The 20940-nt window shown below is 60.2% G+C and overlaps 1 protein-coding gene across 4 annotated transcripts in view; it reads right to left on the bottom strand.

Moving 5' to 3' along the window:
* The window catches only part of ATP2A3 (ATPase sarcoplasmic/endoplasmic reticulum Ca2+ transporting 3), a 34279-nt gene extending 14829 nt beyond the window's left edge, over positions 1–19450 (bottom strand). For all 4 annotated transcript variants that reach the window (XM_046676549.1, XM_046676551.1, XM_046676552.1 and 1 more), the window contains exons 1-12: positions 19175–19450; positions 9557–9574; positions 9221–9303; positions 7568–7672; positions 7245–7383; positions 6877–6957; positions 6698–6783; positions 4711–5175; positions 2986–3074; positions 2714–2816; positions 1049–1180; positions 532–657 (exon numbers count right to left, since the gene is read on the bottom strand). In XM_046676549.1, the coding sequence (XP_046532505.1) occupies positions 532–657; positions 1049–1180; positions 2714–2816; positions 2986–3074; positions 4711–5175; positions 6698–6783; positions 6877–6957; positions 7245–7383; positions 7568–7672; positions 9221–9303; positions 9557–9574; positions 19175–19292 (1545 nt within the window). In that variant the 5' untranslated portion in view covers positions 19293–19450. The remainder of the gene's footprint in view (positions 1–531; positions 658–1048; positions 1181–2713; positions 2817–2985; positions 3075–4710; positions 5176–6697; positions 6784–6876; positions 6958–7244; positions 7384–7567; positions 7673–9220; positions 9304–9556; positions 9575–19174) is intronic.
* Positions 19451–20940: the final 1490 nt, after the last annotated feature.

Here is a 20940-nt window from a genome sequence, read left to right as displayed (position 1 = left end):
AAAACCTCCACTGTGGGGTGAAGTTAGGTCTGTGACTCCTACTTCAGGTTCAAAAGCAGCGACAGGTGGTGCTGTGGGCAGGTCTGGATGGGAGCTGGTTCCTTCCCTCACTGGGACTCGGTTTCCAAAACAGAAAGCACCAAAGATGGGCACCAACCACCCCGACACCCCCCCACCCCTCCTCAGAGGCAAAAGGGCTTCTGAGACCTTCCAGCCTGACCCTGCCGCTCAGATGGGGAGACCGAGGCCCACGGAGGAACATGGGGGACCCCAAGGTGCCTCTCAGCCCAGAGCTGGGACCACGGTGAGGGGCAGGCCTCGGTGGCTGGCCCTGGCTTTACCTCCCCCAAGCCTGGAGCCTGCTCCCAGTTCTCCACGGCAGGCTGCCCACCCTCGCTCTGGATTCATCGCTTTCACAGTGGGCCGCACCCCTCCCTTAGTCTCACACCTCCCACAGCTGCCGTCTCCGGCTGCAGGAGCCCCAGGGACCCCAGGAGCGCATGGGTCCCAGGCCGGTCAGGCAGGCCCCACCTTCACGAACATCTTGCTGCCCTCAGCCGCCAGGCCAGGGCGGGTGGGTGTGCAGTACACCGACATGGACTTCCGGTCTCGGGAGAACTCCAAGGTGAACTCCTTCCGCATCAACTGCTTGATGACCTGCAGGGCCCAGGTGGGTTAGGGAGGGTGGGGCAGAGCCAGCCACTCCCGCTGCCTTCTCCCCAGCTGCTCAGGCCCGGGAAGTGTCACTTGCTCCCTGTGGGACAGTGTCTGTCCTCCTCTGACCCTGGCATTCAAGGCCTGCATCTCCCTCTCCCGCCCCAGAAATGCCAAGTTGCTATTTCCTGACCATGCTGTGCCCTCCCCAGCTCCTGTCCTTGCCCACACTCGGCCTTTTCCTTTCTTTTCTCCCTAGCCAGGTCTGACTAGAGTCTGACAGCCTTCCTCTCCCCAGAAGCCTCCCAAGGCTTCCTTCTCCTCTCTCCCTTCTCCGGATGCCCCAGGAGCCCCAGCCAAGTGGCCTGTGGCCTGAGCCCCCCGGCCTGCTCACCGTGTTGCAGGCGCTGGCTCGCTCCACCCGCGACAGGGCCTGCAGGTCGGTGTCGAACACGTTCATCTTCTCCACCAGGCAAGTCAGGGCTGTCTCCGTGGCCTCTCCCACCTTCTCATACACACCCTTGGCCTGGTGGGGCCCAAGGTACAGGGAATGAGGGGCAGGGCAGCCCCCACGGGCCCCCCAGCCTCGCCTCCCACTCACTCCCTGCCCCTTGGGCTCCCTTTGCCGGAGTTACCTGTAACTGCCTTTGCACCAGCCCAGCTGACCTGGGGTCTGAGCAGTGTCTTGCACTGATGCTCACCTTCCTATCCGACCCTCCCTTTTCCCCTGACATCGATGGCCACACACTCTCCCTGTCCTCCGCCTCGTTCTCTGCCTGCTCCGCATCAGCCTCCTTCACCAGATTCCTCTTTCTTTCTTTTTTTTTTTCTTTGAGGAAGATTAGCCCTGAGCTAACATCTGCTGTCAATCCTCCTCTTTTTGCAGAGGAAGACTGGCCCTGAGCTAACATATGTGCCCATCTTCCTCTACTTTATATGTGGGATGCCTGCCACAGCATGGCTTACCAAGCAGTGCCATGTCTGCTTCTAGGAGCCGAACTCACGAACCCCGGGGCTGCCGAAGCGGAACGTGCGCACTAAACCGCTGCACCACCGGGCCGGCCCCCAGACTCCTCTATCTAAACCGTGCTGTCTGGGCCCTGGTCTTTCCCCCCCCCACCTTCTCTCCCTGAGGCTCACATACCCATGCCTCTACCATGTCTCACATGCTCACCACTGCCCGTGCCCAGCCTAGCTGCGACCTGTCTCATGGGCTCCAAGCCCACATGTCCAATTGCTGCCTCTTACACTTTTTTCCTTGGGTACCCTCAGGCCACCTCCCCTCTTCCTATATTTGCCACTCCAGGGACAGTCCCAGCCAGGACAGCAGCTACCCTAACCTTCTCCTTCTCTTTCACCTAACCAGTCACCACGTCCCAGGATTTCGGCTCCCAAATCTCTCTTCAACCCATGCCTTCTCCCCTCTCCCTGGGGCTCCAGCCAGGACTTAACCCGGATGACCACACAGGGCTCTCTGGCTCCAGGCTTGCCCTGTCTGTCCTGTCCTCCACACAGAAGCCTGGGTGATCTTTTGTAAATGCAAATCTGACCACGTCTCTCCTCTGCTCAAAACCCTTTAGGGGCTATCTACTGCCCTCAGCTTGGCATGGGACCTGACTTGACCTGGCCAAGTCCTTCCTCTCAGGCAGAAGCATCTTCCAGCACGCTCCATTCCACTGCTCCAGCCACAGGGCACTCAATGCCTACCTCACATCAGATGCTTATGATCTGTGAGCCTTTTCTAGGCTGTGCCTTCTCCTTTAAACAGCCCCCTAGACCTGCGCCCCAAATCTCTTCCCCCAGGCACCCCCCGCCCTTCAGCCCTTTACATTATAGTCCCCCACAGCCCAAGAGCCCCGGGCAGGGTTCCGAAGCCAGTGTGAGGAAGGAGTGGCAGAGGAGGGTGTGCGGGGGTGGCAGTTCTCCTGGAATGTGGCACCCCAAAGGGGCAAGGAAGGTCAACCTGGGAGCCTTGAGACTCTGAGAGAAGGGTCTGTCCTGGGCGCCTGGATACCCAGGATACTGCAAAGGGACGCAATGAAAAGGAGTCGGGGCCCACCTCGTTGTAGTCCAGCGCCGAGTCGTTGCACAGGGCACAGATGGTCGCCAGCTCCACCAGCCCGTCGAACTGTCCACAGCGCACACGCTGCTCCGCCTGCCTCCTGCAAGACCCGGCGGCAAATTCAGGGGCCTTGACCCCACCCCTGGGAGGAACCCAGCCTCTTGTCCCGCCCCCAGGAAGTCTGGTCCACCGACAACGCTCAGAGCGGTCCGGGCAGCCCCGCCCACCAGGGAGCCCCGCCCACCCGCGCCCCTGCGCCCAGCACTCACACTTCGCCCTCAGGGGCGTACGTGGTACCCGAGATGGTGAACTCGTGCAAACGGCAGGAGCCCGCTTCGGCCTCGGCTACCACGAACATCTGGGGAGCGCAGGGGCACGCTCAGGCGGGCCCGCGCCTCCCTCCTCCCGGGCAGCCAGTCTGATAAGTCCTGACCCCAGGGTGGGGTCCTGTGGGCCCGCAGAGGAGCCCCCGGCCTCCCCTCCCCCAGGGTCTGAGCGGTGCTGTGTGAGTACAGAGTCCAGGCTGAGGCGGGCCTCTGCTCTGCCCAGGTGTGTCCAGCTCGGGCTTGTCCATTTGCTCTGGACCCCTGAGGAGTTTACGGCAGATTCTTCAATGTCCTGGGGCAGCTCCCAGCTTGACAGAGCCCTGAACTGGGGTGGGAAGCCTGGGTCCTTAACCATCTCCTTGTGTGATCTCTAGCTGAGCACCTGAGCCTCAGTTTCTCCACTGGTAACATGGGGAGAAAGTGGGACCAGAGTCCAGCTGCCCCTCCTTTCCCTCCAAGGGGATGAATTCCTGGTCCCCAAGGGATGAAACCCACACCCTGCTCTGAGGCACAGACCCCTCCTGCTCAAAGGTGTCCCCAGAGAGTGCCCTCCTGCCTGCAGGGCCTGCTGGGTCACGCGGCCCCCACCTGTGTACCTCAGGGACAGGAGGCTCACCCCTCCCAGGGCAGCCCGTTTCCTGGTCTGTCTGCCAGCTCTGCCAGGGAGACAGTTCTTGCTTCCTGGAAACTGCCTTGCTGCACACTCCCAAGCCGATGGTCAGCCCAGCACCTGGCCGCGGCTCCATAAATGGCCCTTCCTTTGTGCTCTCCTCCCTGCCCTGGGGGCAGCCCTCCAGCCAGCACAGCCCCTGAGAAGCCCAGTTTCTCAGCCCATCATCCAGCGTGGAAGGCCTCTCTACAGCTTCCCTACACTGTGTTTTCCCAATCTTCCTTTCAGTCAAGGATTACTCCATTCAAATGAAGTTGAATATTTGCAACGTTTAGCAGGTCAGGGGCTGCAGGCAGCAAAGCATGCCACTGCTCCCTCCCCTGTGGCAGCCTTGGATGGGCTTCTGTGGGTCTTCAAGGTCTTAGATACAGAGCCTGGGTTTCTAAGGGCCAGAGGGCAGATGATGGGAGCACGGAGAGGAGTGACGGGGGAGCCCGGGAGGGGTGGGAAACCCACAAGCTTCACCATTTCCCCACCCATTCCTCTGCCCCATGGGCCTGCTGGAATCTCAGCCAGAATCCCTGGGGCATTTGGGCAGCATGCCTGGGATCTGGGATCGGGTGCCAGGGAATGAATAATTCCTGCTCTGGCCCTTCCCAGGTCACTGGAGCTGGCATATCTGGTGACAGGCATCAACTGTAGAGTCATGGTGAAGCAGGACAGCACCTTGACCAGGCCCAGCTCACTCAGATGCCAAGGCTGTACTTGACCCTCTCCCGTGTCCTTTATGGAAGGGCTTGCACACCTGAACTTCAGATGAGGAAACCGAGGTTCATAAATGAGCAGTGACCTACTAGGGCCCTACAGTGACACAAGGGTCCTAGTGACACATGTCTAGCCAGTCTTTGCTGCTCTGTCCCATGAAAACCTGAATCTGCTCCCCACCATGAGGTGGCCCACAGGTTCTCTCCTCCATCCCCAGCCCAGAGACGACGCCTAACCTGCTGAGCATCATACAGCAACACCAGTGGAACCTCAAGCTGGCCGTGGCCACTCACCCGACACACAGACATCTGATTGGTGGTGAGCGTGCCCGTCTTGTCGGAGCAGATGACCGAGGTACAGCCCAGGGTCTCCACAGAGGGCAGACTCCGCACAATGGCGTTCTTGCGTGCCATCCGCCGGGTGCCCAGTGCCAGGCATGTAGTGATGACAGCTGGGAGGCCCTCGGGGATGGCAGCCACAGCCAGGGCCACAGCAATCTTGAAGTAGTAGACGGCACCACGGAGCCAGGAGCCACCATGGGCCGGGTCAGCAAAGTGGCCGATGTTGATGACCCACACAGCCACGCAGATCACGGAGATAGCACGGGACAGCTGCCGCCCAAACTCATCCAGCTTGTTCTGCAGGGGCGTCCGCTCCGGCTCCACCGCCGCCATCTGGCTCCGGATCTTACCCAGCTCCGTGTGCAAGCCCGTGGCCACTACCACGCCCAACGCCTTGCCCGATGCAATGTTGGTGCCCTGGCCGAGGGAGGGACAGGGAAGGGCTGCTTAGCACCCTGGCTGGGGCCCAGGACCCCTGACTCCTTCAGGCCTGGGTAGGGCTCTTAACCCCCTACTCGGCTTTCTTTTTCTCCGTGTTACTTAGTGCTCCCAGACTTATGCAGCTATGGAGTGCTGGGTTATTGCTCTCATCCCCATGACAGTGTCAGCTGCGTAAAGTCAGGGACTTGGTCCAGCACCATATCCCAAGTGCCTAGCATGGGGCCTGGCACAGAGGAGGCACCAGGCCAATACGGACGATATGATCAACCAGCACAGCACAGCACCAACCCATTAAAATGCGAGTCATAAACAACCAACACTCCTGCGTGGCTGCCTGTGATCCCAGGTAGACAGTTCGTAAATATTTACTGAAGAATCCAGAACACTTGAGCTTAAGTCCATCCATTCCCACAGCCCCAAGAAAATCCCTAAGTCCTGGTGGAGGGGCCGGCCAGCCTTGAGGCTCCGTGTCCTCTTCTGTGAAATGGTCCAACAGAGGCCCAAGACACAGCTGCTCCAAGAAGGCTAATACCCCTGCAGACAGGTGCCCCGTGCCTGGGCTGGAGAAGAGGTGGGTGCCGGTGGCAGCCCCAGCTTCTCCTCTTCTGCCCTGCGCCATGCAGCTCCTGCCACCCACTTGCAGGCCCCTCAGCTAAGGAAGCGACCTGCAGTTGGCCAGAGCATCCTCCTCAGAAAGCTTCTCAGTCCAGCCACGGATGCCTGAGCACGCAGGGCGCTCTCCTTACTGTCTCCGTTTCTGTTCCCTTCCAGGAGGTCTTCCAGCCCCTTATAACTTTGTGCTCTGGGCCACTGCCAACTGGCCTGACCTGTCCTTGTGGCCTCTGTGCTCAGCTTCAGGCTCTTTCTGGGCAGCCTGTGAGCATCACTGGTTAAGACCCTCTGAGGCCACAGGGGCAGAGCGCTCCCACCAGGGCTGAACCCATCACTCTGCCTGAAAAGAGGCAGGAGGGACTGGCATCTTGCCTCAGGGGTCGGCTTTCATGTCCAAGAAATGGACTGTTCCTGCCACCCTCCACCACTTTGGCAATCCTCTTCCCTCCAGAGGATTTGCTGTTGAGTGATAGAGGCAAGCTCTGCCCCTATCCAGATCAAGGCAGGATAAGCCTAGCAGATAAGAGGAAAAGCTCTGGAGTCAGAATATCTGAGTTCACATCCCAGCTCTGCCATTCACTGGCTGTGTGACCTTGGGCTACTTACTTAACCTCTTTGTGCCTGTTTCCTTGCTGGAAAAGGCAGATAACAGGAGTGCTTATTTCAAAGGAGTTGTGAGGATTAAATAAATTAATACATGTAAAGGGCTTAGAACAGTGCCACACACACAGCCTTCAGTAAACACAAGCTATTATTATTACTATAAATTTGTATGTATTGTCAATAATTGACGAAGTTCTTTCCTGTAGGGCTTTGATTAATCTAAATGTTATTATTTTCATTATCAATTGTCCAGAAAAAGGCCCCAGCCATCCCAGGGACTTACAGAAAACAGCATGTTCTTCTTGTCCTGGTTCACAGCTCTGGGATCAGGAATGGCATCCGTGTGCTTGGTCACGGACACGGATTCACCTAGTCGTGGAAAGAGAAATGAGACGCCCCCCCTGTGAAGACACCCCCATCCCCTGGCCCGGATCCCACTCGGCCCCGACCCCTGGGCCTCACCCGTCAGGATGGACTGGTCCACTCTCAGCGTTGTGGACTTGATCTCGATGAGGCGGAGGTCGGCGGGCACTTTGTCTCCCACTGTGGAGAGAGAATGGCTTGGCTGAGTGTGGCTCTGGGCGTGACCCCCCAGGACAGCCAGGAGGGCTCCTAGGAACCCTCTGAGAGGCTGGGAGGCAGGGGCCTGAGCTGTGGTCCCTCAGACAGACCGGGCTGAGGTCTCCTCATCTGTCCAACAGGGTTTTGGCCAAAGAGCTTTGGAGGGATCTGCCAGCCACTCTTCTATACATACAGCCAGAAAGATGGCGGCACAGAGAGGGACAGGCTCGCCAGTGTCACATAATAAAAGGAGGAGGGCCCCAACATACCAGCCACTTCCACGATGTCTCCGGGGACGATGTCCCGGGCGCGGATCCTCTGCACGCCTGTGCGGTCTGAGCGGACCACCTTGCCCATCTCAGGCTCATACTCCTTCAGGGCCTCGATGGCGCTCTCGGCATTGCGTTCCTGCAGAACATGAGGCAGGTGGTCCCTCCTGATGGCCCCTGCAAGGCCACCCCTTGGAGTGATACCCTTGGGGCCTGGGATGGAGCTGGAAGCCACAAGACCTGCAGGGACTCTAGCACCAGGTGGAGGTCACATCTAGCAGCCAGGAGACCCCGGGGCCCGGCCCCACACCCGTGCCTCCCACCTGCCACACGCCCACGATCGCATTGGCCACGAGGATCAGCACGATGACCAGGGGCTCCACGAAGGCTGTCGTGGTCTCCTCGCCCTCCTCGAACCAGGCCAGGACCTGCCGGGATCACAGTTGGTGAGATGAGGCCATGCTGTGGGCCAGGGTCTGCTCACCATTTCCTTTGTCGCCTAGGGCTCCTGCCTGCTCCCCTGCTTTGGAGGACGCATCTCTGGGAAGCCCTGGGCTCGGAGAGGGCGGCTCGGAGAAGGCCGGGGCTTAGGACACCCAGCCTCTGCAGGGAGTGACCGCCACAGCCCACGTCCCACCAGCCAACTTTCAGGGACATGGGGCGGTTGCACAGCTGCTGGCTGGAGGCCTCACTGCCGGCCTGGCTGCCGCTCTCCGAGGGTGGGACCCAGATCAGCAGCAGTAGCAGCACCTGGGAACTTGTCAGAAATGCGAGTCTCAGAGAACTTCCCAGACCTCCTGAGCCAGGAACTCTGGGGTGGGGCCCAGCAGCCCATGTTTTAACAAGCCCAGGTGGTCCCGCTCAGGCTCATGCTCTGGGTCCCCCGGCCAGAGGAACATGAGTCCAGCCAGAGCCCAGGCCTGGAGGCAGGAGACCCAGGTCAGGTCCCATTCCCACCTCTTGCCTGAGTGGGTACTTGTCACTCCCCTCTGTGGGCCTCAGTGTGTCCGTCCGTACCGTGGAAGGGTACCAGCACCCTCTGGGCTTAGCTGTTTTAGGCACCTGCATGGATGGACTTTTTTCTCTGTAAGGGTCCTCAAGGACTCTTATTAAGCTTCCACAAGGACAGTGGCCAGGAGGGCCAGACACAGCTAGCTGGGCCCCTGCTGGCTGGAGAAAAAGAGTCGGTCCCACCAGCACCCCTGCTGCCCCGAACTCCAAGATGAGGTCTCCCCGCCAGGCCCCGTGTCCACCCTCAGGGTGGCCATTTCCCAGCAGTACCCTTGGATCTCTGCTGCTCAGCCACTGAAGACAACCACTGTCCCCCTCCCCACTGCTCCAGCCCGGCCCCATGGCCCTGCAGGTCCAGCAGGGGTCCAGGCAGTGGGGACGGGGGACAGGAAAGGGAAGCCGCAGCCATGAGGAGGCTGCCAGGGGTTAAGGCCCGAAGTCTTCTGAGGGCTCCCAACAGGGGCGACTTTACCACCCGGGGCCCCGGGACATTTGGCAACATCTGGAGACTGTGGCTTGTCACAACTGGGGAGCGCCACTGGTATCTGGTGGGTAGAGGCCAGGGATGCCACTAAATGTTCCCCAGGGCATGGGCCAGCTCCCCCAACAAAGAATCAGCTGGTCCAAAACGTCAATCGTGCTGAGGTTGGGAAACCCTGCGCCAGGACAGGAGGGGTGGGTCAGACTGGTGCTTTTGCAAGCTCCCTCTGACAGTCGGGCTGTGAGATGGGCTGGAGGGGACAGAGGGGAACCGGGAGTCCAGTGGGCGGCTGCAAGGGTCCTGGCAAGGGAAGCTGAAGGCTGAGCAGGGCAGGGGGCAGGTGGGGGCCCAGGGACGCCCAGAGCTGAGGGGACAGCCCTGTGGTCCAGAGCCTGGGCCTCTGAGCCCTGCCCCAACCTGGTTCTCCCCTCCAGGCTGCCTGACGCGGTGGGATGGGGGCTGTGGCGGGCGGGGCCCTACTTACGAAGGAAACCAGGGCGGCCAGCATCAGGATGCGCACCAGGAGATCGTCAAACTGCTCCAGCACCAGCTCCCACAGGGACTTTCCTGGGAACAGGAGCAGCGTGTGAGGCCAGGGCCCTGCTCAACTGACCTGCCCCCATCCAGTGCTGGGACGGCCTCGGAGACCACCCAGCCCACTCCCTCCCTCCTGCTCGAAGAGGGAGAGCCTGAGGTTCTGAGAGGCACAGGTGGGTGATGCTGGTGGGCTCAGCAAAGCCCCACTCTTTTGGGGAGGGGAGGACACAACCTGACAGTGAATGGCCCAGAGATGTCACAGCCCGCCCTGCCCGAGCCTCACCTTCCTCGGTCGGGAGCTCTGCAGGATCCAGGCAGCCACAGGAGCCATGAGGAGACAAGAGACGGCTGGGTTATGCCCTGGAGGAGTCTGGGAGCCCCTCCCCACTGTGCCCACCCGGACCACCACAATGCTCTAGACATGTCCCCACTGCTCTCTGCAGTCACAGAACGGATGGTCTGAGCCCAGATGCTTCCACCCCACCTCCACCCCACTGGGGCTGAGGAAGGTCTGGTGTGGCCTGGCTCACCTTGGGACAAGACCAGGGCCAGGAGGCCCCTTCCAGCCCCTCCAGTCCAGCCCCTCCCTCATTGCACACGGGGGGACTGAGGCCTGGAGAAGAGAAGGGACCCCCGAGGTGACACACTAGTTCTCACAGCTCCCCTTGAGGGCTCAGTCCTGTTCAATGTCCCCCACCCCCATGGCAAGGTAGCCCCTCCCTCCAGTTGAGAACATTGGCTCGGGCTGCCTCTGACATACCTGCTCCTTCAGGACCCCCAGGACTTGGTGGGCAGCAGGGCCAGACCTCTGAGCCCCACCCAGCCTGGGGGCTTCCCCTGGACATGACCCCAGCAGCCGGCATGGCAGGCAGTGAGGAACCCTGGCACAATCTCAGCCCATCCCCTCCCAGCCCTGCACTCCAGGCAAGCTCGCTGATGATCCCCCAGCCCCACCCGCGGCGCCCAGGCTGAGACCACAGGGCGTTTTGAAGAACAATGTTTCCAAACACCACCAGGCCCTGCCCTCACTTTCTGGGCTCCGTTTTTACCCCCTACGTTTCCCAAAACATCCTTTGTTCCCGGCGGAGCTGGCTGCCTGAGTACCTGAAGTCTCTGAACCTTCCCACCAGCCTCAAGGGGAGGCAGGGCAGGAACTCCACCCGTTTCACAAGTGCAAGAACTGAGGTTCAGAGTGGTGAAGCGGCTTGAACGGGTCACACAGCAAGTAGGCATGTCTGTGTGGGTCTGTGGGAAGGGGTAGGAGCTGGGCCCAGAGTGGAGACTCCCGTGGGCTTCTCCCTCCGAGGGCCGAGCTCAGGCCCTGCTGGGGCCTGTCTGAGGCGCTCCTCGAAGGGGCCTAGCTGAGCCCTGCCTCCTCTTGCCCCTGGGTGCTCAGAGGACTCTCTGGGCCAGCAGCCCTGGCCTCACTGGGAGCTTGTTAGCAATGCCCCCTCTGAGGCCCCACCCCAGGCTGGCTCTCCCTTCCTCCTCCTCCTCCTCCTGCTTCCTGACACGGGCCTTGCACCTGTCCACCTGTTTTTGGCTCAAGTACCCGCGGGCACTTTTTCCCGTGGGAGCAATTCCCAGACCATCTGCTGGGAAGTTCCGGGGTCTGCATCTGGCAGCTGAGCTGTGGAGAGTGTCAAGCAGCCCACTGGACTACAGGAATCCAGGAGGGAAACATAACCTAAAAATACACTTTCTAGCATTTTCTCCAAAGTCCTATTTTAGGCAACGGCTGACATTTTCCGTGGAAAATGTAATCTCCAGTGTCCTGCGTCGAGATTAAAATCAAACAGACTTTTTCCTTCTGATCTATTTAGCTGAAGCGAACAGGAAAGGCGGGCGGAGGGCCAGGCCTGCTTTCTGGGCCAGTTCTCCAGCGGAGCAGGGTCCCGTGGAGGCCACCCAGGCCATGCCCCAGCCCCCGGACAGAACAGCGCCAACCTCATCAGCCGGCTTCTGCCGGTCTCTACCCAGGAGTCTCCTAAACCCCCCACCTCTGTGGCTGTCTGCAGGGTTCCTGCCCAATGAGAGTTCACTTCTAAGTCTCACCTGAGTATCTCCTGCTGTCTCTCCCTCACCCCTCCCTCAGTCAGGCACACAGCCCCAGGCCACCTTATTCCTCAGGGCATTTTTTCTGGGCAGGGGCGAGGCCTGGGGTTGGGAAGCATTTACAGGGCCCCCACACCAGCTCCAGGCCCCCCACGCTGCCCTCTGCCTGCCTTGTCTGATCTCCCAAGTTCTCCTTTCTCTACCTTTCCACCTGGTCTCCCCTTCTGCTCTCTGACCCAGAATCCACACTGTGGTGCTCATTATGCTGTTTCCCAAACACTCCTGATTCTCCCCACCTTGTGGGCACACAGTAGGCCTGCACTTCCTGGCCCGCCCGAGTCTCGGAAAGAAGGACAGGTGTCAGTTTCAGGCTGGAGCGCTGAGCTGCTGGTGGGAGACTCAAGGGCGCGTCCAGCAGAACCTTCTGTGATGACGGGAGTGTCCCCATGCTGCCGGATACAGCAGCCACTCGCCATATGTAGCTACTGAGCACTGGGAATGTGGCTAATGTGACCGAGTAGCTAAATTTCAAATAACTTTCATTCGTTTAAATTTAAATTTAAATAGCCACACGAGGCTAGCGGCTGCGTCCTGGACAGCGCAGGTCGGGAGCTCTTTGTCCCTCTGCTACGGCCACCAGCAACCTGGGAGATGGCATCTGCTCTGTGAACCTGGGTCACAGAGTGCAGGGGATACAGAGCCCTCGGACCACCCGCCGCTGACAGACATGGGTGTGGTGGGAGCAAGAAATGACCTCTGTTGTCCGAAGACAACCTGAGGGTGTTACTGTAGCATCACCCAGCCGATCCTGACTGGTACCCACTCCTCCCCAGACCTGGCCTCTACCTCCCCTTTCTCCCCCACCCACTGCCTCTGGGGAGGCTCAGCCAGCCCTGAGGTCACAGCGGATGCGCTGCCCATCCCTGCACATGCACTACACACGCACATGCTTCTAGTCCTGCCTGAGCAGCCAGCTCGCTGTGAGGTCCTGAGCCTCATTTGGAAGATGGGGTACCCACCCCCACCCGGAAGGGCTGCTGTGAGAATTATCATTGTCATTATTATTATTAATAAGAGCCACATGTATGGAGCACCTACTTTGCACCAAGCAGTGCGCCCGGCCCTGCCTACATTATCTCCAGAGATAAAGGGGAGGGCATTGTGGGCCGAGCTTGCGAGAAGGCGCTCTACAGGTAGACCAGTCGCAGCAGAATTATTAGTGTTGAGCGTGCCAGAGGCCATGCTAACTCCTCGCGTGCATTACTCTCTTGTGATTCTCAAACAACTGAGCACAGGAGGATACAATTATTCTTCCCACTTTACAGAGTAGACAACTGACGCACAGAGAGGTTGAGCAGCTAGCTCAAGGTCCCACAGCGGGGAAGCGGCAGGGAAGGGTTTTGAGCTCAGGCCATCTGGCTCTCGACCCCCTGCTCAGGACCTCCTGCGCTGACTCCTAAGCTGTCCTGGCTTCCCATCCCGGTCCTCCTGCCTTCCCTAGCCAAGGTGTTACCTGAACAAACTTGGTGTCCCACGTCCTGATTGTTGGACGGGATGCCCTCACCCCATCCACCGGCCGGCCCCTCTCTTGGGACCCCAGAGCCACCAGCCAAAGTCATCCCTGTCCAGAGGCTCTGCTGTCCTTAGAGCGGGCATTTTGGGGGTTACTGGGTCCTGCCTGCTCAGGCCTGGTTTGCTTCAGACTCCAGTCCTGCCAAGACTCTGGACAACCTAATTCTCCTCTCACATGACTGAGTCCCAGGGCCACGGAGGGGGCCCAGGGCTGGGAGAGCCCCACTTCCCAGCCATCCCTGGAGGATGCTGGCTCCCACTTGCTATCCCCAGGCTGCATGTGGGGGTGGTGACCAGTTCCCCTTAAAATGGTGGCATTGGGCCCTCAGCACTGCCAGATGCCCCATTTGTAAAACGGGGACAATAACCGGGCCCTGCCCACCTCCTGGTGCCATCCACTGGGCAGCACAGGCAAAGTAACTCCTGCAGGTAACAGGAGGTGCTGCTCCCTCCCAGATCCTGGCTGGGCTAGCCCAGGGCATGCAGACCCCCACTCTTCTTCTGGAATGGTGGACCCCTGGGCCTCTCACATGGTGGCCTCTCCCAGCTGACCCCTGCCCACAGATGCCCAATGTGGGGCTGGCCTGGGAGGTAGCCTGTGCATCCTGGGGCCACAGGGGATGTGATCAGAGAAGCTTCATGACTTAGAGCAAGGATCTGGTCCAGGGGGCTTGAGTTCAAATCCTGCTCTAGGTCTTGGTACTTCTGTGGCTACAGACAAGTCACTCAATCCCCTCTGTGCCTCAGTTTCCCCATCTGCAAAATGGGGATAATAAGAGTAACTATTTCATAAGGTTGCAATGAAGATTAAATGACGTGCTGTGCATAAAGCGCTTAGAACACGCCTGGCACACGGGGGTGCTCAATAAACACCGGCTGTAACAATAGTTTTGAGAACATAAGTCCATGACGGTGGGATTTGGTAAGTGCAGTGTCCTCGGCACTTGGAACAGTGCCCGGCACATGGTAGACAGATGCTCAATAAAGACTTGTGAAGGAGTGAATGGCCTGTCCCCGCCCCGCTCAGGGACCTTCGGTGGCTCTCCTCAGCCTGCAGAATAAAGACCAAACTTAGCACGGCCTTCAAGGCCTTCCTGGATCTGCCCAAACCTGCCCTTCCAGAATCACTCCTACATCTTAGACATATGTCCGTCCGTCTGCCAGCCAAGTGAGACGCCTCAGGATGGCCACTACCTCCCCTGGTTTTGCTAAAGCTTTTTCTCCTCCAAGATTTTGCTTGGGCCCTTCCTTCTGTGCAGCGTACCCTTCCCACTTTCCTCATCTAAAGGCCAGCCTTCCCGGAAGGCTTCCCAGAAAGCCCCCTGGCCCCCATCACACTGCCCCTCTCTTCCGAGTCAGCAGTACTGGGGCTGCCCCCACCTGCCTGGAGCACCTCCAGGGTGGGGAAGGGCTGAGTCATCCCTGGCTCCACACAGGACTGTTTACTCAGTTGCCCCAGGGTTCAGGCCAGGGCCCTGGGCCCACAGCCCGGAGCCCAAGCAGGGAGTCCAGAGAAGGGGGTGCAGGGCCAGGGCTGCCCCCAGGCTCCACGGCCCACCTGCTCCTCTAACCCCCACTGGACTCCTTCCTTCTCACTATGCTGGAAGCTGGTATTTCGGCTTGTAAATGTTGCTTCCAGCAGAGGCAGGCAAGTGCTTGCCAAGGTCTTCCTCAAAGGTAAATTTATAAAGCTATTAAATCATCACTTGCAGATTCAGGGAGAGGCCCCAGCTGCACAGACCCCGCCCAGCCCACCTGGCCCTGCCTGGGTCTCCAGGGTCCATCCAGAGTGGACAGCCTGGCCTCGCTCTGCAGGGGGCCTTGGGAAGCAGGGGCCGATGGTCTACCCGGCTGATTGGGCACCAGAAAACCCCGGCAAAAGGTTTGCTCAGCATGTGTGTGCCCGGCCGCGTCACGGGCAGACCTGACCCCGCCACAGGGAGCTCCTGGTACAAGGGGTGAGGGGGTTCTGCAGGAGCAGGCCTGATGCTGGGAGGGGGTGCTAAGGCTGCCCAACAAGGGCGAGAAAACTAGGGTGAAGCCTCGAAGACCCAGAGCTTCTGAAACTCTGCAGGCAAACCACACCCCCTCAGATCGAAGAGTCATTTCACACCCACAAGGCCCTTGGGGGATCTCTGGGTCCCATCTCTGCTCCACTGAGGAGGGCCCCCAGCTGCCCCAGGCCACCCAGCGAATTGGGCCATTCAGCTCTCACCCCCTCCTCCTGCCTTGCCTTGCTGCTCTTGGCCTGGTTTCCGTGGGACACACAGTGGGTTTCCACCGGCCACTGGGGGCCTGGGCCTAGGACAGGAGATCAGGCCACAGCCGAGACTCCACCAGCAGGAATCTAAATGCAGACTGTCCCTCCCACCTGGCAGCCCTGGGGCCTTTGCACCCACTGCACAGATGGGCAGCTTGAGGCCCAGGAAGGCAGGCTCCACCTCCCCTGAACAGACCATCCCCGGAGACCTCCTGGGACCTCCCCTGACCCCCACATCACGGGGCTCTCCAGGGGTCTTTAGGTGTTGGCCCACTTGGCAGGACATACCCAACCTAGTCCTGCCCCGTGCCTGGGCTCATGTCCAGCAAAAGCGATGGGCAGCCCCTTCACAGACGCACGGAAATCAAATGGCTCCTAAACATATGCAAAAATGCCCAACCTGACTTGTAAACAGAGAAATGCAAGGTAAAACTACGAGAGGACAATTTCTTATCAGGTTGGCACAGATGAAAATGACTGATAACGCACCGTGCTGGACAGGCGGTGGGGAAACTGGCGGGTCCGTTGGTGCAACTTTATGGAGAACAAGTCAGCAACAGCTGTCAATATTTAAAATACACACACCCTTGACCCAGCAATTCCACTTCTAGGAATTTATCCTTTGGTGATTTTCACAAGTGTGGGGCCAAGGATATGCCTTGTAACCCGTGTGTGACAGCAACTCAAGCACCCATCAAAAGCCGGGGTGAAGAAATGCTGGAACAGCTGCATGGTGAAACCCTGCGTAGCCACTAGGAAGCCCAAGGATGCTCCACATGTCACCGTCTCCAAGAGCGATTGTCACGAGGAAAGCAGGGGCAAAACGGCATCGCAATCCTCTCCTTTCAGGTAAAAAAGGTCATAGATCCCAGATACAGATGTGTATGTGCCTAGAGTATTTTGGGAAGGAGACAGAAGATGCTGGGGACACTGGGAGTGGGGGGTTGGGGACAGGACTGGGGAGACTCTGCTGTACACCTTTGTATCTTCTAAATGTTGTACTGTGTGCACATTTTTATTCAAAAGATAAACTAAAAGGATGCAGAAAGCCCCCCGAGGAAGCGGAGTCCTGGGCCCCTCTGGGAGCTGCAGAGAAAGGCGGGCTCTGGAGAGGCGCTCAGCACCCTGTGGGGCCTGAGGAGGACACACCTACCCCAGGGGTTTTGTGTGTCTGGGGGCTTCAGGCTGGCTTACTCCTGAAGGTACTGCTGAGGTCCCCTCCCCCAGCTGAGGAGGGAAGAGGACGAGAAGGCGGGAGGGCTGGCTCCCCAGCCCCTGCCTCCCTTCCTCTCTCTGCCGTCAGAATTTGCAAACTTCAGGACTTAAGCAAATGACTTCCTTGTGGTTTCCAGCACTAACGCTAACGACCTTGCAGGTGTGTAGACTCCTGGGGTGGGGATGGCACTAGTCCCTGGGGTGTTCCCTCCACCTGCAGGTCCTGCCCACCCCACCCCCCAGCTTCTGCGGGGGACCACAGCCCAGCCTCTTCTACTACACTCACAAACAACCCTAGGACAGGCATCCTAGGGTAGCTTCACTTCAGAGGAAGAAACCGAGGCACAGAGAGGCAAAGTGGCTTATCCATGATCACACAGCTATGATGGGGCAGAGCTAGTGTTCAAAACCCCGTCTGCTCCACTCCAGAAGCTGTGCCAGGATGGACTGCAGGAGACCCATGCCTCCTCCTCAGGCGGGGCTGGGCGGGGCGAGCACGAGGCAGGAAGGGCAGCCGCCTCCCCTCTCCTCACCTGACGACTTCCAGAGCCCTGGAATGCTTCCTAAGGAAGACGCTGATCTTGACGTGAGGGAAGAGCCCTCGTGGGCCCACGGGGACTGGGGGCAGAGCTGGACTAGCTCCTGCCCAGCTGACCCCAACTCCCAGCACAGGCACCAACACCGGGGCCCGGGTCCTGCAGAACCTGGGACCCCCTTGTTCAGACAGGGAAAGCGAGGCCCGGGGAGGGGCGGGCACCCAGGACCAGCTCCGCCGCTTACTGTGTGACCTTGGGCAAGCTGTCTAACCTCCTGGTGCCTCAGCTACCTCCCCTGTAAAATGGGGGTGACAACAGTTGTTTTCATAGAGTTGTTTTGGGGAAGAAGGGAGATAAGAGATGAAAAGTGCTAAGAACAGTGCCTGGCACATGGTGAGCGCTCCATGAATGTGAGCTTTTATTAGGACTGCTGTCAAAGCACAGAGGAACTGGGCAAGCCCATCAGCAGCCCCCCAACTTTCTTACCACCCTCGCCCACACACATCCCCCTCTCTGTGGACCTACACACCACACCAACGTCCTTATCCATCACTTCGCACAGATGCTCAGTGGCCAGGGAACCCAAAATCCCCTCACCCAGACAAAACAACATGGGGGAGAACTGGGGACTCCTTCCTTCCCACCAGCCCCTCCTCTGCTGGACTGATGAAGACATGGAGGCCAGAAAGCACAGGGGTGTTGGCCACGGTCACACAAGACAGAGTCTGTGTGATTCTGGAGGCAGAACCAAGGGCTGGGTCTCCAGCTTCCCTGGGGAATCAGGACTCCCAGGCTGGAGGCCACAGCAGCACAGAGGGGCTGCGGAAGCCCAGACCTGCTGCCCTGACCCCCACCCACACCCCAGGGCTGGGGGACAGGCCCTGCCGCCCTGCTCTCCTGCAGCAACGACACCCTCCCTGCCAAGTCACTAACAGGGGATATTCAATAATATTTATCTCCCAGTTCCTCCCACAGCTCAACTAAATATAGCAACTAATTTTTTTAAAAAAGGATTTCTGCTCCAGAAAGATAATATTTATATAAGAGGTGGTGGTCATAAACCAATGCAAACCCGAAGCTCCCTTTCTGACAGCTCTTTCGTAATTTTCAAGCCAGCCCTGAGCAGTGACGCTCAGGCCAGAGCATCTTCCCCCAGCTGGCTGGGAACCCCGAAGGGTGAGGCCCCAAGTCCTGAAGGGATGCAGGTCCAGGGCGCACGTGAGGGCTGGAGCGGACATTTCTTTCTGGACCCCTAATACTCTGCCCAGTGCCCTGGGGGTGGACGCAGGGGGTGGCAAGTCCTGCCCGGAAGCCACTTGGGGAGGGGATCCCTACATCTTCCGCCCTCAGGGGGCCTTCAGATGGGCCAGGGCCACATCTGGACAGTACCCGGCACTTGCTGTGCCTTTTGGCAGATGGAGGATCCCGGACTCCTTCGAAGATGAGGAAGAAATGATCCCTCTCCCACCCAAACAGCAACAGCGTGAAGCCTCCCTCCCTGCCCAGAGATGGGCAGGCACTGCTCCAGGTCACCCAGGAGGGAAAGGCGTCCCCAGGCAACTCCCTGAGTGAGGCCTTGAATCTGCCACCCCCAGGAAGGTGGGTCTCCCGCCTCAGCAGTTCAAAGCCCCCACCGACTCCCGCCAGCCACATCCGCCCCAGGCTGCAGAAAGAGGAAGACCTGGGTGTGGGGGTGGGGGTGGGGGTGGGGGCACCAGGGCGGCCAGCTGCAAGCTGCACCTTCTGGGAGTTTTCTTGAGCCCTTCGGGAGACCCTCGGGGCCAGCTGGGAGGCCGGGCCTCAGAGTCCCTGGCTGGTCCCTCGCCAGCCATCTCAGTGTGTGCACTTGCACGACGATGCGGGCGGGTTGCAGGGCGGCGCGGGGACCCAGCGCTGACCGCCGATGGGGTGGGCTAAGCTTGCAGGACTGGATGGGAACGGGGTGGAGGTGGGAAGCCCGGAAGGACCGCACAGGTCCCTGGGCCTGGAGGAAGGAGAGCGGGGAGAGGGAGCCAGGCGTCCGGTCTCCGAACCCGGAACCCGCCCCCGCCCCCGCCCCCCGCGAAGGTGGCCGCGCGCGCGGCCGCGCCGGGTGCCCCAAGAGCATCTACAGAGGTTTCCGGAGCCCTCGCTTCCTGCCCGCCCGCGGGGGCCGAGAGCTGGGAGGAGGGAGGACCGCTCTGCGGCCGCGGCGCAGGAGGGGAAACTGAGACTGCGGCGCGCGGTCCCCGCTTCCCCGGTCCGGCCCGGCCCGCGCTCTCACCGTTGGGGCCATAGCGCTCCCGCGCGCCGGTCACCTGCTCCGGGCTCAGGCCGCCCTCGGCCGTCACCGAGAAGCGGCGCAGCACGTCGGCGGCGGGGAGCAGGTGCGCCGCCTCCATGCCGCCCGCCCGGCCGTCTGCGCCGTCGAGGCCGCCTCTCCGCGGGGCTACTGCGCGGGACGCGGGGCGCTCGGGCGCGGGCGGGCGCCGCGCGAGGCCATGTCCGCGCTGGGCCTTCCCCGACGGCAGTGGCGGCGGCGACCGAGACCCGCGCCAGGATGCTGCGCCCCGGGCTCCCTCCCCGGGGCGGGGCGGCGCGGGGCCCGCCCCCGCACTCACACCCCTTCCGGCCGCCCTCTGAGACCGCCGCCCCGCCCCCGCAGTGCCCCGGGGCGCCGAGCCGGGCCGCCCGCCCATTCTGCAGAAGGAGGAACTGAGGCCGTCTGCGCGAGCGCGCCGAGCCTGGGGGCGCCGAGGACGTGGGCCTGGAAGGGCCTCGGTCCCCGTCCGCCGGGCTCGGGGCGCCCCCGAGGGCGGAGACCCGGGCAGGGCTGCGGAGCGCGGGGCTCGGAGCCGCCTTCTTTGAGCCCTCCTGGGTCCTGGGAGGTTGCAAAACGGAGGTGTCCATAGAAGGGCTTCCTATTCCCCAACTCGGATTCTGCAGAGTGTGACCCCGGGTCAAGAGGGAACTCAAAGCTTGAGAATAAATGTCTCCTCCTCCGGAGATTACTTGACGCTTTCTTCTTTTGGTGTTTGTGCTTTTTTATTCTTTTCCAAACGTCCAGCCATGAGCGGTTATTCCTCATGGCAACCAGACTGCTAACAATGAACCAGTTTATGAGACAGTAAACCAGTCTATTACCTTAGACTCACACCCGCACCCCAGCAGGAAATGGGACTGCAGGGCGGGGGTGGGGCTCCCCAGAGAGGCGTCAGGGTTGGGTGGAGGCCTCTGGCCAGGGTCCCTGGGGAGAGTGGCCCAGGCCCAGGGAGGGGGAGGGAAAGAGGAACCCCAACTCCAGCGCTCCCCGAGTTCCAGCCACGCCAGGGGTGCCAGGAGCAGGGGCCGCAGGTCAGGGGAGCAAGCTGTGGGAAAGCGGACGCCCCGGGCCTGGCCAAGAGAACAAACTGCTCGGCTCCCCCTCCAGCTCACAGACCTAGCCAGGCACCCCACTCGCCATCTTATCCCCCACCAAATTGGCCTCTGCTGTCCAGAGCTTCAGTCTCTGGGATCCTCCTTGGCTGCACAGGATCGTAGGTGGCAGGATGGAGCCCCTCAGTGAGCTGTCCAAACCTGGAACCCTATATGCCTCTGCAGCCAGAAGGCCTTCCTAGATCCTGCACTGCACGCCCGCCCCCCCCCCCGCCACACACACCTCCCCAGCCTCCAGCCTGGCCCCTGGCTGCTGACCCCCCGCCACACCATGAGTCCCCCGGCTCCTGATCTCCCAGGACAGGGCTGTGGCCCTCCTCTTCTGTCTCCCCTTGGTTGGGGCTCCTTGAGCATAGAGACAGTGAGGATTGGCTGTGAGGACCGGCTGGTCTGGCGCTTCGCTGCTTTTGAGGGCTCGTCCAGGCTGACTCCCAGGCCTCGGCTGGGCTCAAGCCTGTTGCTGTGGAGGGAGGGGAATGCTGCTTTGCTGTCTGTGGCTCCTTCCAGCCTGACATTTTAGATCTCAAGTCCAATGTCCCTGGTATTTCCACCCTGTCCCTTTCTTCCCCTACTACTACAGTCCACAAAGATAGCCCCACCTGTTTCCCTAAGTTG

This window comes from Equus quagga, chromosome 11 (assembly GCF_021613505.1).
Source record: "Equus quagga isolate Etosha38 chromosome 11, UCLA_HA_Equagga_1.0, whole genome shotgun sequence".
In the NCBI taxonomy this organism is placed as follows: Eukaryota; Metazoa; Chordata; class Mammalia; order Perissodactyla; family Equidae; genus Equus; species Equus quagga.
Note: the sequence above shows the minus strand (reverse complement) of the source record. Positions and strands in the feature narration are given on the sequence as shown.